This window comes from Pyxicephalus adspersus, chromosome 9 (assembly GCF_032062135.1).
Source record: "Pyxicephalus adspersus chromosome 9, UCB_Pads_2.0, whole genome shotgun sequence".
Taxonomy (NCBI): Eukaryota; Metazoa; Chordata; class Amphibia; order Anura; family Pyxicephalidae; genus Pyxicephalus; species Pyxicephalus adspersus.
Window position 1 is genome coordinate 24,586,566 of NC_092866.1, and position 15,711 is coordinate 24,602,276.

Below are 15,711 nucleotides of genomic sequence, written 5' to 3' on the forward strand. Positions count from 1 at the left end.
CCAATAGGGAAGAAAAAGAAGACAATATGTGCGTGGGATTAGGAAGGGAGATTGGTGAGGAAAAGGATTACATCATAAGTAAACTGATTTTATGGCGATATCCACCACCTGTAGACCTGTTTTCTTTGTTAGGTGGCCAAAGCCCCAAGTAAGAAAGTTGGGGCCAAAGCCCCAAGTTCGCAGTAGGGCAAATAGGTAAGGCCAAGATGTCAAATGCTTTCCGCATATCTAGGGAAAGCAGCAGTGTCTAGCGTTGGCAAAGTGGATTAAGTGAAGTAGCCGATGCGCTTTATCACCAGCTTGCCACAGGGAGGTGGATCCACCTTCTTCCCAGCCCACTAGAGACGATATCTTAGTGTTTTAGTGTTAAGCCTAGTTGTCATGACCTTGGCTAACAATTTCACATCAAGATTCAGGATTGAAATTTGCCTATAGTTAGCACAAGAAGTGTGATCTGCATTAGGATTGGAGATCATGCAAATGCTTGTAGTTAAGGTGTCAGAGCCAAAATTGTCACTGTGCAACATATGGTTAAAGAGGTTCGCCAGATATGGGGCAAGAGTAGTGGAGAACATTTTGTAATAGATTGCGGGATAACATTCAGGCACAAGCCTCTGGAGTTTGAGGCCTTTGAATTTATTTTGTATTTCTAATGTCGTTATTGGTGCCTCCTCTTTGCTGTGTAACATGTCAGATATAGAAGGAAGTGGGGGAGTAGAGAGGAACCTCTGAAGGGGATTAAGTGGGGACATAGCAGGAGCAGTTTATAAGTCATGAGATGAGTATGAAACTCATTCAGTATTGCAACGAGATGACTCAAGGGGCCAAAATTGGAAATGTAATCTGTACAGTTAATAAGCTTAGGGCGTAAACGTCAATATGGTGTCCGGTTTATGGTCTTTGTGTAGAATTTACTGCACTTCCATCTAATCTGTTTTTCTACTTGATCCATATCAAGTTGATCAAGTAGATGTATCAAGTTCTGTCTGACTGTATCCAGTTGTCTCCGTAAAGAAGGAATGAGTGTGACCTTCCAGCGCTTCAATATGGGCTTGCCTTTTTCTTTTTCTGCAAGCTGCCAAATTTATAAAGTGACCCTGTATGACCCCCTTATGGTCATTCCATAGCGTACTAGCAGATGTGCCAGTTGAGTGATTGCATTCAAAGTATCCCCGGATAGCATTGCTCATTTACATTCTACATTTACATTACCACATCTGATCGCTCAAATGAGATTCATCAATGGATCATCTATTATCTTTAAGCCTATCAAATAGAGGAGATAGCGTCAGAGAGACCACATTGTGATTTAAACCAAGGTAGAGGAAGGACATCACAGGACAGGGCAAGGGTGAGTAGTTGAGAAGGGATCAAAATATATTCAATTGTAGCTCACGTCTTGAGAAAATGTGAAAAAAAATGTGTAATCTTGCTTATGGAGATAGAGCTCTCTCCAGCAATCAGATTGTCTCCAACCAAGATTAAGGTGCCTTTTTAATGTTTAATTAGGTATAGTAACATAAGCATTGCCAATCTGACCCATTATAAGGAAATAACAGCCGTTGGGGTGGTTAAGTTTTAGATTGCATGTAAATGGGAGCTGGATAAAAAATGTGTCTCTTGGAGACATATGATATCAATTTTCTTAAACCTAAAATAGCAAAGGCTTTAGTTCTCTTATGTGAGGAGTTCAAGCTCTTGGACATTGAAAACTCAGTAGAGTCCCAGGCATGATGGTAGAGTTGGGTAAACCATTTCAGCAAACTCCCACTGTTTCCTGTTAACAAGCGCATTTCCGGGGTGTGGTATACCACCAAAACCAAACTCTGGCCTGGATCAGAACACTTCTAAGTGACCTGCAAAACCCAGGTCTGGAATCCCAGCAGACCTGTTGCTGGGTAATCCCACCCATAGGAGAGGAAACAAGGAGAAATATATCTTCCCTCCAAGATGACCCCTTTTGCCATGTCACAGGGGCCAAAGGGATAGGAGGGGGAAATTGGAGGAGGAAAAACAGGGAAGAGACACGAAGGACACAAAGATAGAAGAGAAAAGGGAAAAACAGAACATGTATGTCACGGTTCTACAGGGCAGAGTGGTGGACCCTCTGTGTCACCAGCCCAGTGGGTGGAGACCTGCAAGGGGCCCAGAGTCTAAGTAACAGTTTGGTCTTTTCCAGAGCCACTAGAGGTGAGGATGTTGTGCGGCAAGCTGCTGCCAGGTTGCGGCCCCCATGTTATCTAACAAGAGAGGAGAATGGCAAAACTCCACAGTGGGTCAGTTGAAAAAGGCCCTTCAGTAATCCAGAATGTCAGGGGCCCAGTATATGCCAGGATTAAAGGTTGACAATCACCACCTGGCAGTGGTAACATCTAGAAAATGAGGTAGTCTTGACAGGGATAAGGCAAAATTACAAAGATACAACAATATAAAAAGCCTGCAGAAACACGTGGCAAGGTATCATGTCCTGAGAAAAATTGGATATACCAGCCCGAACAAATCAGGTAGCATCAGAGGAAGAAGCTCCAGACGATGTCACTCGCTCTCTGTGAGGGGATCCAGAAGAGGTGGTAGCATGTGGGGGTGTCAGAGCAGCAAAGCCTAGGTCTAGCAGGCAAGATGCTGCTTCCTCAGGGGTAGTGAATATATGCGTTACGCTTTGATATCTAAACGACATCTGGAATGGGAACTCATATGTAGTGTTTAGATTTCTGACTTAAGAGAATCTATATCTTCCTCCTGTCCCTCAAGTACCATGGTGACTCCTGACATACAGCCCTGAAGTTGCCCAGCTCTATGATGTAAGTCACACTATTCCTTAGAGAAATGTGCTGCAAGTCTTTTAAACTGGGTTTTTAAGGCTTCATGCAATACTGACAAAGTGTTTCACTGCTAGAGAAGGAGAAACTTGAGGTACCTCAGGGTTATCATACTGTTGATTCTCCATTGTGGGATTTAGGGGTGAGGAATCACTTCAACTTAAGAAAGTGCCTGCATTTTACCAACCATAGGGCTGTGGGGAACCTTTAAATGCTGCAGAGCTGCCTTGCACTGTTGGGAGCCTTTTGTGAACCAGAGAGAAGGTCTTCTTTGCTTTGGGGCGAGTATAGCCTGGTTGTGCCACTGGTATCTTTTCTATTTCCCGGGTGGTGTGGTCATCACCGTAGTCTGTGAATGCGCATTCCAGGAAATCTTATATTTCTGAGATGTTTGAAAACTTTTAAACTGAGGGGTGGGAAAAGAAAACATACAGGGAGGCCCAGAGAGGACTCTTGCAGCTTATGCTGTCTACATGATCAGACATTCAAAGCTAGCATCAGGAAACTGGAGAAAGAAAAACCCAGATATCAACCCGATCAAAGAAAAAAAACTAGAAATTTGTTTGAAGTAGGGCACTAATAGGGAATCTATCCAAGACCCAGTGATAACAGTAGAGCACTTGTATTATAAGAAAGAGGCCAACTGATTTTTAAGGGTTTTAAATCTGGGATATGATTATTTCCCTAGTGGTTGAACGCGATGGACTTATGTCTATTTTCAACCTAACCTACTATGTAACTATGTAACAGTGGAGCACTAAAGCTTTCAAGATTTGCTTTTCTTTATAATAGGTTGTTCATGAGTTAATAAAGAAAGAGTTGACTAACTCTCTAAATATTTGACCACCAAAAGTTCAGAAAAACAGTACTGATTGTGATTAAGTATACGGTGGACAGCCAGTTACTGTCTGCCAAGCACATACTGTGTTAAAATTACATCACAGCAATTGCTGTCTTTGCTTTAGACTATATATAGTCAACTCCACACTGGGTATAGAAAATAACTTTTCACATAAATGAGCTTTCATACCTGCTGTACAATTTGTCAGAATTTTCCTTCAACAGATCACGCTCTTTTTCCAAATCACTGATACGACCTAGTAACTAAAAGTGGAAAACACACATTATAAAGACTGAAGACCTAAAAGATTTACAACTGAATTCTCAAATCATTTTGGAGAAATGCTATCCAACTTGAATATATATAATAAATATTTTAATATATAATAAATATTATCATCATTATTAGTTTTGGCGTGTTAATAAATTTCTCTGCACCAAAAACATACACATTTATTCCATAAAGTATTTGTAAATCCAATTACATTTTTATAATCACAGTGCCAATACAGATGAATTGACATGCGTCATCTGCAAATAAATTAAAGAGCATATGTTTGTGTTGATAAAATTTAGGCAGATTTGCTTTCTTGAATCCATTTACATTTAACCTTGCCTTTTAAAAGTTATATAAATTTGTACCAGTGAGGGCAGAGGGTAAATGGCACCACATGCAAATGATGACTGTCGGATGGAACCACAGCGTTGACCACAGCATTGGGCATGGGAAAAAGGCACCCTACATGCCCAGGAAATTAGTCCAATGTAAATGTTTTGCTGATGACATTGCTTGGCAAGTGATCAAAGTGATGGTGGAAAAAGCAAATATAAAACGTCACCTTAACTTGGAGGTAAGTAAAGGGATTTGAAAAAGCAGTATGTGTAAAATCATTGATTCACAGTCTCTAAACATTTATTACATTATATTTTTGAATGCATTTAGAACATATCCAACACTAGAGGTCATTTAATCCTAAACTGAAATAATGCATGTAATAGGAGTTGCTGCAACTCAATTTTGAAAGCCACCCCAACGCACCTGCCGTTTACCACACCGCAATATATGGCAATGCATAGTAGTAATGAGTTGCAAGGCATTGCATTAAAAGGAAGAGGCCTGCTGCTTTTTTTTTTGGTCGCCCACTCCTAATAAATGGGGTTTCTTACATGCACACCAAGTATACAAGTATAGACAGAAGAATTAGAGTTACTGTAAAGTTACCCGACATGTAGAGACTTTAGCTCGATCATCCAGGCCAGCCTTCCTGACTTTATTTATATTAAGGAACCCTTGAAATAACCTTAAGGTCTTCAGGGAACCCCTGCTATAATTATTATAACTAAAAATCACAGTATATTGGCAGTCACAAATTTCTCTTTGCTCAAAGAACCTTTAGCAACCTCTAAATGAACCCTGGGGTTCCACAGAACTCTGACTGAGAAACACTGATCTAGGCTTCAAAAGTGCCTGTGCAGTTAAAACAACAACAAATCTGAAGAAATTAACAATACAGGAAAAAGAAGAGGGAGGAAAACTGACAGGAGATGTAGATTTTAAAACCTCTGACTCAACTGATCTATTTTAATGCACAATTTCAATTACAAGCTCTTTAAAACATTACAGTGAACCACTGGCAAAAAAAAAAAAAAAAGTTTGGCATGGCTTCAAGTTAGAACAAAAATGTCTTCTTTTTGTACAATTTCACTTTAGTCAGTTACAGTTCACTGAAATGAATAGTAGCTAAATTATTAAATAGATTTAGCATTCAGAGTCATGATTTCATATCTGGCTTAAGAAATGTTTTATTACCTAACCTCAGAAAATGAGAAAAATATCCACATTAAAAGAAGGGATAGTAGAGAAGAATAAAACAAAGGTATGCCATATTGGTTAGAAACATATTCAAGCAGAAATAATGTATGAGATCATATTTCCGATGGAGAAGGAAAAAATGGTTGCTATGGGCAAAACCTTACTCTATATATTTTGTCTTCTGTTCATATACAGTATTTAAGTAGACTTATCATCACAATTTTAACATTACATAAAAGAGTGGCTAGCCTACAGCCTCCTGAGATGCATATGTCATATATCCCAGGGCTTCAGGATTCTCCTTCTGCGCATTACCGACCTTGCATTGGCTTTTCTGTAATTTAAAAAATAAGTGCCGATCTCACCACGCACGTGCAGTGAAATTGACTTTGTGTTTACATTTTCCGAAAGACACATCACCCGATCTTTCACTTGCACAGAATGAGATGGGTGACGTAAGAAGATGGCGGCACCTGATGCCCCATCCCCACCAACAAGAAGAAGTAATCTGGGAAAGGATATTGTGAGTTTAGTTCCACTTCTATTTACTTATTCATTTTTAAATACAAGCAGTCCAAGTACCTGAATTTGGCTTGGTATTTGCCAATGCAGTTCTTGTACAGCAGAACTCAGTACCAGAAATGGAACCAATCCTGTGTGCTGCATTGCAAATTTCCTATCATGGGGCATGTTGACAGAAGGAGCAAGCATGGACCATGAACTCTCATTAGTCTGCTGTTTCTCCTAGAACTGTCCAGCTAGAAAAAGAACAAGGTCTGTAAGTGGTATTAAACTGCAACAGAGAAAAAGCAGGTTCCCCACACTGTCAGACAAAGCTTTAGTGAGTTTTACTGAAGAAAATGAATAGATATAAATGCAAAGCCTCCCAATGCAAATTCTCCCAATATCCCAAGAGCCACCCACCAACTCCTTGAATAAACTAAATGTGAATAAATGACAGAACTCGCTGCCATTTTGATAAAATAGCTATAAAGTCCATCAGCTACATAAAGTATCACAATAAAAAAAGGGTACATTACACACAGATATTCCAAAAAAATTATGTAATTATTAATTCAGAGATCACCTAAAATAATAATACACCATTTAGAACCATGAACCAAAAAAATAAACGTATGGCAACCTCACAACCAAAATCTCTGAAAGTTACACATCCTAAAAGCTATTAAAAATCCCAAAGAGGTTATCAGCCTCCTACTGCTAAGTTATCAAATATGATAGAGATAAAGCAAGGAAAACACATCACTTCATATTATACATAGAATGTATAGAGATAAAAATGTGGTATTATTTCCAAACAACTCAGTCCAAAGCAGACATATCAGTTATAGATAAAGCTTTATAAATGCAAAAAAATGAATTCTGAAGACAAACCTCTTCTACACTTTTCTGAGATAACATGCTCGATTGCAACTGTTTCTCAAGATGAAAGTTTTTCAAACGCTCTTCTTTTAGTTGGCCGTTAAGCTTTTCCACTTCGTTCAGGAAAGCGTCTTGATTAGTTTTTACTGTCTTCAAATTCTGAAAAAAAAAAAAAAAAGTTTGCTTTCATTTAGGATAGCTACTTTGGATTTAAAATGTACCTAAACTCAGAAATTTCACTTTACATAAAAGGGTAGACAACCCTTTTTTAAAAAAAAAAATGAATAATAAAAAAAAAGGTGCAGCACCACCCCTTAATACTTGATTACCTAGGCCAGGGGTGCCCACACTTTTTTGGCTTGTGAGCTACTTTTAGAATGAGACATTGAATGGCAGAACTGATAATCTGTACAAAAGGTATCAGGTAATTGAACCCTGACTCCGAGCCAGAACTAACTTGGCCGCCCAGCACTGCTCACCTCAGACTGCCCTCCCGCCGTCTCTGCCTCCCTTCCCACTCCCTACTGTTACACGAGCCTTGGGCGCAAAGTTCCTGGTGTTGTCTGACAAAAGACATCCCCAGCATCCCTATATACATACAGCAGGGAGAGGTAAGGCAGGGCTCCACCTTTGCGATCGACCAGTAGATCACGATCGACGTGTTGGGCACTCCTGGCGATGAAGAATGAATGGGAATGCAGAGCCTCCCGGAACACCTACGTCACGCATCCAGGGAGGCTCTAAATTAGATTAGAAAGGCAGGCAAACATAATTATCTAATTTGTAAAATATTAAACCTATAACACTATACCTCTTGAAGTGCATGAAACTTGCTTTCCATCTCAGCAAAAGATCTGTTCTTTTCAGTCAGCTGTTTCTGAAGCTTGATCATTGCAACATTCTCTTTGATTGTCTCCCTATAATAAAAAAAAGATGTAGAAATTAAAAAACTGACTGATAAGGCACATAAAAAAAGTAGAAAATGACAGGTTCAAACATAATAACTATACCTGAGTGGGGAAAGGAAATGCTTATTTCATCAATGTAATATGGTTCCATTTGCTAAAGTAATGTTTATTATAATTTTTCATTTTAGAGCTTGCCAGATTGTCTGTGGAGTGACCCATGATTACTATGATTACTGCTTGAGTATACTAATGACAGATTCATGCTATACACATGTAATGAAAACCAATAGTACAAAGCGAGACTGATCTGACTCATACAGACGTATACTTAGAGAAAAAATATTGACACATTATACATTTAGCCTTCTTAAATATGACCATGTTTAAATGGAGTAGACTATAGCAACTGAATAAAATCAACTTTATTCAACATCTGTTAACTGATATCATTGGTCGCTGTGGGTTTCTACACTTAAAACGTCAACAATTTTCTCTACTTCTACGGCTTCTAGAGATACACTCAAGGTTTATCTTTTTAGAAGAACACATTAAAGTGGAAGTAAACTAAGGACAATGCAATGTGGAGGAGGTGACTCTACCTATGGTCTCAATAATAGCTCTGCCAACTCCAAAGTGATGCAGAAATTAGAGAAAAACAAGAAAAAAAGAGAGGGGTTTGTTTGGCAAAGTGAAATATTTAAGTGTATTCGTTTGAGAAAAGTCTAAAGTACAAATCACAAGAAAAATCAATATCAAATACAAAGGAACAAACAAGTGATTAAAAACATAATCAGGCTGAGGCACCCCTAATATTTTATAGATAGGGAGATGCCTTGCATACTAGATAATCAGTTGTCTGACTATGAGTTGCAACAGATGTAAGAAAGAAGCTCAGTACTCTCTAACCCAAAGCGTTTCGCCAGAGGGCTTCATCAGGAGACAAATGAAGAGAGTCAGAGCAACTGTACAACAAAACGTAATAAGATATAAATGAGAATGCCATTCCAAAAAAAAGGTAATATGACAATTTACAATGTGAGGTACAATGTATGTGCCATGACTTTAAAAGGATTATTGGACATGGTATAAAACAATTCAAAAAGGTTGTCAAGAGTTTTAATAACATTAAACACATCTGTAGAGTAATAAAAATAGTTTTTAAGGGGTATGTATAGCTGGATATGAGGAAAATGTGACTAATAATGGATATAATAAAATAAATGATAGTAATAGCTGTATATAGCTAGTGTACATGAAGTGTGGTAATCTTTAAAGCATAACTTAGATTGCTAATTAATTGTTCTAAAACTACAAATAGAACAATTAATGAGCGATCTAAGTTATGCTTTAAGGATTACCATGCTTTAAGGATTACCACACTTCATGTATTGCAAGGCATCTCCCTATCTATATAATATTAGGGGTGCCTCAGCCTGATTGTGTTTTAATCAGTTGTTTGTTCCTTTTTTCTCTCTAATTTTTGGAAAAAAATGTACTCACCTTTACTTTGCAGATCCTTCAATCTCTCCAGATATTTTCTGGATCAGGTCCCACATCGTCCTGAGGAAGTGCCAGTTACCTTCATTTCTTTGTCCTTTTTCCTGCCTTTAACACCCCCCCCCCCAAAAAAAGGTAATTTTTAGCTCATAAAAAAGGCTTGTCTACCCTTTTATGTAAGATAAAAATTTTAGTTTGGGTCTGCTTCATCTGCAGTGAATGTTTGATGAATGTCAGAATCACTGCTTCAGAAAAACATCCCTTTTGTTTCAAATCTCCCTTTATCAAATACCTCTCCTTAATGTATAGGCTGACCCTGCTTGGTGAAGAGTGTTGAAAGTAGGATCCAGGCTGTCTAATTAACAAATGAGCTACAGCAAATAAAAGCCCAACGAAAAAAGCTCCTGGTAAACTTCATGCAAACCTCATGCAAGAAGATTTGGCCTTGGGGTGATAGATTTTGTTTTCCATATTAACCAGATTTCAGAGTCTTCAAGGAACCCTATATTAGTGTGGTGATCAGTAGGAAGAATGACTCTTATGATGCTGGCCATTGAGAAGAACCTCAAAGTATTGGTACCTGATGAACAGACCTGAGAGTCATAAACTGTTCATTACTCAAAGAACTCCTAGAAACTTCTGGAGGAACCTCGGTTTCACAGAATTTCGGTTGAGAAACAGCGGTTTAGACTGTCACACAGGAGCCTTTAGATGTAGAAAGTTATGCTTTAGAAGCATTTCATATCTTTTGGTGGAATTTACCTTTAACAGACAACTAAAAATGTCTTAGTATGTTACCAAACCGTATCCTTGCCTTCTAAATATGAATCCCATTGGAAGTTTAGTGTAAATACACCAAATATATTCCAGGTATAATCAAAAGAAGCGTACAAAATCATCAATAGTCACAATAGTCATCACCTAATAAAAAGGATGAACAAAAAGTAATTATTACTTTGTGTTATACTACCTGAAATAAATGGACATGTCAGCATGGGTGGCAATGTATTGTTAACATAAAGCAGACAGAAGCTACAGAAGAGATTTCAGTGATAATATTTGACACTGAGAAATCTTTGATAACCTCTGAATATAATGCAGATTTCTTTTTGTTTTTCTTGCACTCTTTGACACTTGTGCACATACTTATAACATTGCCACAAAGCAATCTTGAAACCAGAAAACCAACTACAAAGCCCCAACATCTGTAATCCAGCTGAAGACCTGAAATGCTTATTTTTATTCTTAGAAAAATCAAAGCTTGATGTGTTTTGGCATCATCTGCTTCATTGTCCTTACAATAAAGATAAACAAGCTCTTATGACTGGGTTGATTCCAGAAAAAAAAAAGTGTCCTCATGTTGAAATAACAGACGCATAGAACACGATACACCCATAAATTATGGTTGTGATGAGAGGAAACAGCACTGTGGTCCACAGTGTATTCTAACACAAGGAGCCTTGCCTAATACTGAATATCTTGTGCCACACATCAAAGAGAGAGTGTGGGTGTCTTCAAATGGCCCTGTCTGGCTGGATGCCGTCTCATACTCCTGGACGTGATCCCTTTTTTGGATGGTACAAAAAAGTTATTTATATATATATATGTCATAAAAGTATACCTTCTATTAACTGTATGTATAGGGACATAATAAAATGTATCTGGTTCTTATAAGGATATAAAGGTATTTAAATTCAATCTCAGGTGTAAAACAAGAGACGATTCCACTATGTCATTATTTAACAAAAATAAAGCCTGAATGGAGAAGCCATGTGTGAAACACATACTGAACAACACTTTTTACATTATTTCAGTTCAGGTTGTGGGCACTTAAAGTTTATGCACAATTCTCTTAAAATCCAAACACAGCATTTCAGTAAGGTTACTGTCTGGACTTTCACTGGGCCTTTGCAACACCCTAATTCTTTTTTTTCAGCCATTCTGTTGCAGATTTGCTGGTATCCATGGGATTATTGTCTAGTTAAATGACCTAACTTTGGTGAGATGGTCTTACATATGGCTCTAGAATATTTTGGTATACAAAGGGGTTCATGGTTGACTTAATTGGCCTGATTTACTAAAGCTCTCCAAGGCTGAAGAGGATACAATTTAGTCAGTAAACCTGGGTGACCCAGCAAACCTGGAATGGATTTCATAAAAGTAATATGCTATTTGTCAGCAAATGTTTTCAATTTAGTAAGAGGAGAAGTCAGCAACATATCTAGATGATTTAAAAAACTGTCTCTGATTTAGTAGTTGGGTGAAGTTAGGTGAGCTATGCAAAAGACTAACTAAAAAACCAAGGGCTGATTCCCGGTTGTAACAGGTCGCTCTTGGCGGAATGGTTGTTCTCAGGTGAAAATACAAGAATAGTTAAAAGACTGAGACATTTTGATGTTGGGCTGGGCCAGCCAGTCAAAAAGGTTCTAGGTGGGGATTGGATAAGCTAAACGGAAACTGCAAAAGGCCAACTTAAAAGACAAAGACTGAGAGAGGCAGGTGAAAATCATGGGCAATGAGACCTCAAGACCACCTAAGGGCACAAATAGTCTGCTCACAGAAGTGACAAATAGATATGGTAACTGGTTGGGCAAGACCTTTAAAATATTAATTTCATGTTACATGGACTGGTCATATACTTTGCCACTATGGTTGATGGTGTATAGTGAATATCATGGCCGATCGCAGAGTATGAAGATCCGAAGTTACGAAGGAGGAAAATGTGTCACAAGTATCGTTAAATAAATAGGAAATGCAACCAAAAAGATTGTAAATCTAATTAAAGATGGTTTACACCTGTAAAGAAAATGGGACATATATGTTGTTAACTTTGGTTAGTGTGAAGAGCTGGTATTATGTCACACACAGAGATGTTATTGTGTGAGGATTGATGTGCAGCTGAACTGGATCTTCAGCTAAGAGAGAAAATGTAAAATGCTTGTCCTAATCGGAAGTGGATGCCATCTACAGCAGTCACAAATATACTAAATATTCATTGAGTGACTGGTTGGAGAGAAAAAGAAAAGTGAGAAGAAAAGATTACCGAAGAATTAAATCAGAGGCAGGGAGATTGTAAATATTACAAAGATCACGGAATGTTGTCTAGAACTGAAGAGCAAAAAGATACAATGTACTGTTGTAGAAACAAAAATAAAAAGGAGAAAATTGATTGTTGGAAATGGCAGTTGCTGTTAAAGAATGTGAGTATTATCCCCCCTTCAAATACGTTGTTGATATTCTCATAAATTGATGGACACATTCAGTAGATTGTTGTTTCCCTAATTGCTCAAACCCCTGTCCCCTATTGCCTGTCCCCTTTCAGAGGACATCTGAGGCTGAAGTGTTATTTCAGAGACTCAAACAGACAAATGCCCCAGCCCATGTACTGATGTGTGTGTGAAGAGTGGCACTGTTATATGAGTAGTGACACAGAAGTATTCATTCAGTATTCACTAAAGGAGGGAGAAGTGAATCATACCCCATCCTGCACATGATTGTGTTCAGCTACATGGAAGAGTCGGTTAAGGACCCTTACTGGAAAACTCCCTAATAAAACAAAATGGGAACAAGTGTAATTACTTGTGATGTAATAGAGCTTTCTTATGAGGTGACCAATGCCAAAGTAAAAGCTCACATATAAATAAAAACAGGAGGAGGAGAGGTGGAAAAAAAAATGCAAGAGAGATGACAAGCCTTGTGTACCCTCTGCATGTATCCCTATGATGACTGGCAATTTAGTTAGGTCAGACACAACACTCAGCATCTGAGCATTGTGTTTCCATTAGTGGAGAGTCCGCTAGCTCTGCAGAGCTGTTCCTCTACACCTGTTGCTTAATTCAGTATTTGTATCAGGTTATTGCTTAAGACTCTGCGCCTTTGCCTTACACAGGGCTCACACCACTTTTGTGCAAGCCGTAGTGCCCCCCTAGTGGCCCTGTCTCCCCAAGCATGACAAATGTCTATACGCAGATACCCACAATGCTTTTTATATGAAAATAATGGTCTGTAAATGTTTTTGCTTGGATGGGAAGTTTTCTACAAAAAGGAACTGATTTAATTTTTCTTAACATAATGTACCAATTGTGTAAAGGCTTTTTAAATGTGTTTTATTGCAAGATGTATTACAGTTAGTGAAATGTATGCAGGCCCCACTGTCTCAGAAAAGCCCCCTTCCAAGACATTCAATATGTATCAAGGGATCATACAGGGACAGATATCATGACATAGATGTTGTGAATGAGAGTACCCCTCGAATCCAATAAGGGGTTCACATTCTGGAAAAAGAGGGGCTCTCCACCCAGGAGGTGAATGTAGCACTGTGAATCTATTGCATCATAGACAGGAGGGAAAGATAGAGTGTGACCCTCAAATAGTGTCAAGAGGAGGGAATGAGAGAAAAATATAGGGGGTCTGTATATAGCATATGAAATATATTCTGCTTCTTTGAAGAAAAGTTACTGCTTTGTTTGATTGCTGCGAGATATAAAGATTGGGATGTAGGATGTAAATTGATACAGTTCCTGCAGCTTTTCTCAGGTGCTGTACCAGCCATTCACATCGCAAGGAAAAACAACTGACTAATAAGTTATAATACAATACTCTCATCTTAATTATACATTTTTTTTCATCTCTTTGACATTTGTTGATAAGTCAGTGACATTGACATTCATGGCAAAACTCTCTGGTTATGTGTTTTCAATGGCAGCGATTGGTTCTCCGCTAGAATGATTTGGGAAATGTGTTTACTGCTTTATAAATACACCTCTTTTTGTGCAATAATTTATATTTTAGTTTGTTTTCTACTGAAAATTTGGGTTTAAAAGTAGTAGCACAAATATTGTATGACATAAGTCTTCATCTTCCAAAATGTCCTTTTTAACACATGCATAGTTACATAGTAAGTCAGGCTGAAAATAGTTCAAGTTGAACCACCAGGTAAATAAACATATCCCAGATATAAAGCCCTATGTGCATAGTTTATTCAGAGGTACATAGGTGATCCAGAGGAAGGCAAAAAAAAAAAACAAAAAAAAAAAACACTGTTACAATTTGGTCAAACAGGGGAATAAAAATTCCTTTCGGATTCTATGAGGCAATCGGATGTTCCCTGGATCAACAGTCTCTTTTATTTTCACTTTAAAGCTTTAATACCCAGTTATATTATGTGTTTCTAGAAAAGCATCCAGCTTTTCCTTAAAGCAATCTATTTTAGTTGCTAAAACTACTTCCTGAAGGAGCCTATTCTACATTTTCACAGACCTCACAGTGAAAAATCCCTTCCTTAACTGGAGCCTAAACTTCTTTTCTTCCAGACTCAAAGAGTGCCTTTGTCAGGATCCTCTATGTAAACAAAATAAAACAAAAATAATCAATTTCACTATAAAACTATAAAACGCTTTGGTGAAAATGATGACCTTTGTGTTGTTTATGGTCGGTTTCGATCTGGTTATAAGAATATATAACAATAATTAGTGCCAAAACTGAAATCATACACACACTAAAACGGACTGTCAGCTCTCAGTCACAGAACATCACACTAAGGCTACGTACACACTTGCAATGCTTCTTGTCCGATAATCAGCTCAGGGCAGACATCTGAGGAGAAAATCTGGAGCTTGGACAGCTCCCGTCATCCATCATCCGAACGACCGTCCTGGCAGATCCACGGATGATGGACGAAGAACAATCGTAATGGAAGCGAAGGGGGAGAGTACACAGCGGGGTGTCAATCCGTCGTTATCCCCCTCCTCACTCTATAGAGCAGAATGGTGCTGTATGTACAACACTCGTTCATGCATTGTGCAGTGCTAAGTGAAAGATCCTTTCCAACGACAATTATTGCAAGTGTGTACCCAACCTAACAGCCAGCCCTCTCCTCTCCCTCCTCTATTCAGGGCTGTTCTTTTAGGCTTCTTATCTGTATCTAAACAGACAAAACAAACAGGCATTCCAGACATAGAAGGAATTATTCAGTTAGTCTTGTTACTTGCAATCAAAAAACTTAAATCTGCAGATTGCAAAAATGCATAGAAGATATACCAAAAGTGAAATTATGGATTATATCTTGGATAAAAATGAGACAGAAGGTGCAGACCACCATAGCGATAAGGACAAACAGGTTTCTGAGACGGAAGACGGAGTAGAGGGGGCCACCACTGCTGAAGCTGCTTCCATTCCTGCTGAAACATTACATTTCAAAAGTGGTAACATCTGTTGAAGTTCAGTACCTCCTGACGTACATGGCAGACAAGCTGCTGAAAATGTCATCAAAATTACCCCTGGGATCACAAGGTTTGCTGCGACTAGAGTAAGTGACATCAAGACATGTTTTGAATTGTTCATGCCATTGTCACTAAAAAAATTCATAATTTCTATGACAAACCTTGAAAAAAAAAAAGTCCATGGGGACACGAGGAATGACATTGATGAGGAATGCCTGGTTGGTTATATT

General features: G+C 38.3%; 1 protein-coding gene across 1 annotated transcript in view; it reads right to left on the reverse strand.

The window, feature by feature from the left end:
* RPGRIP1L (RPGRIP1 like) overlaps positions 1-15,711 on the reverse strand; it is an 81,731-nt gene that overhangs the window by 46,020 nt on the left and 20,000 nt on the right. The window contains exons 7-9 of the mRNA XM_072422752.1: positions 7,667-7,772; positions 6,868-7,014; positions 3,850-3,923 (exon numbers count right to left, since the gene is read on the reverse strand). Coding sequence (XP_072278853.1) covers positions 3,850-3,923; positions 6,868-7,014; positions 7,667-7,772 — 327 coding nt within the window. The remainder of the gene's footprint in view (positions 1-3,849; positions 3,924-6,867; positions 7,015-7,666; positions 7,773-15,711) is intronic.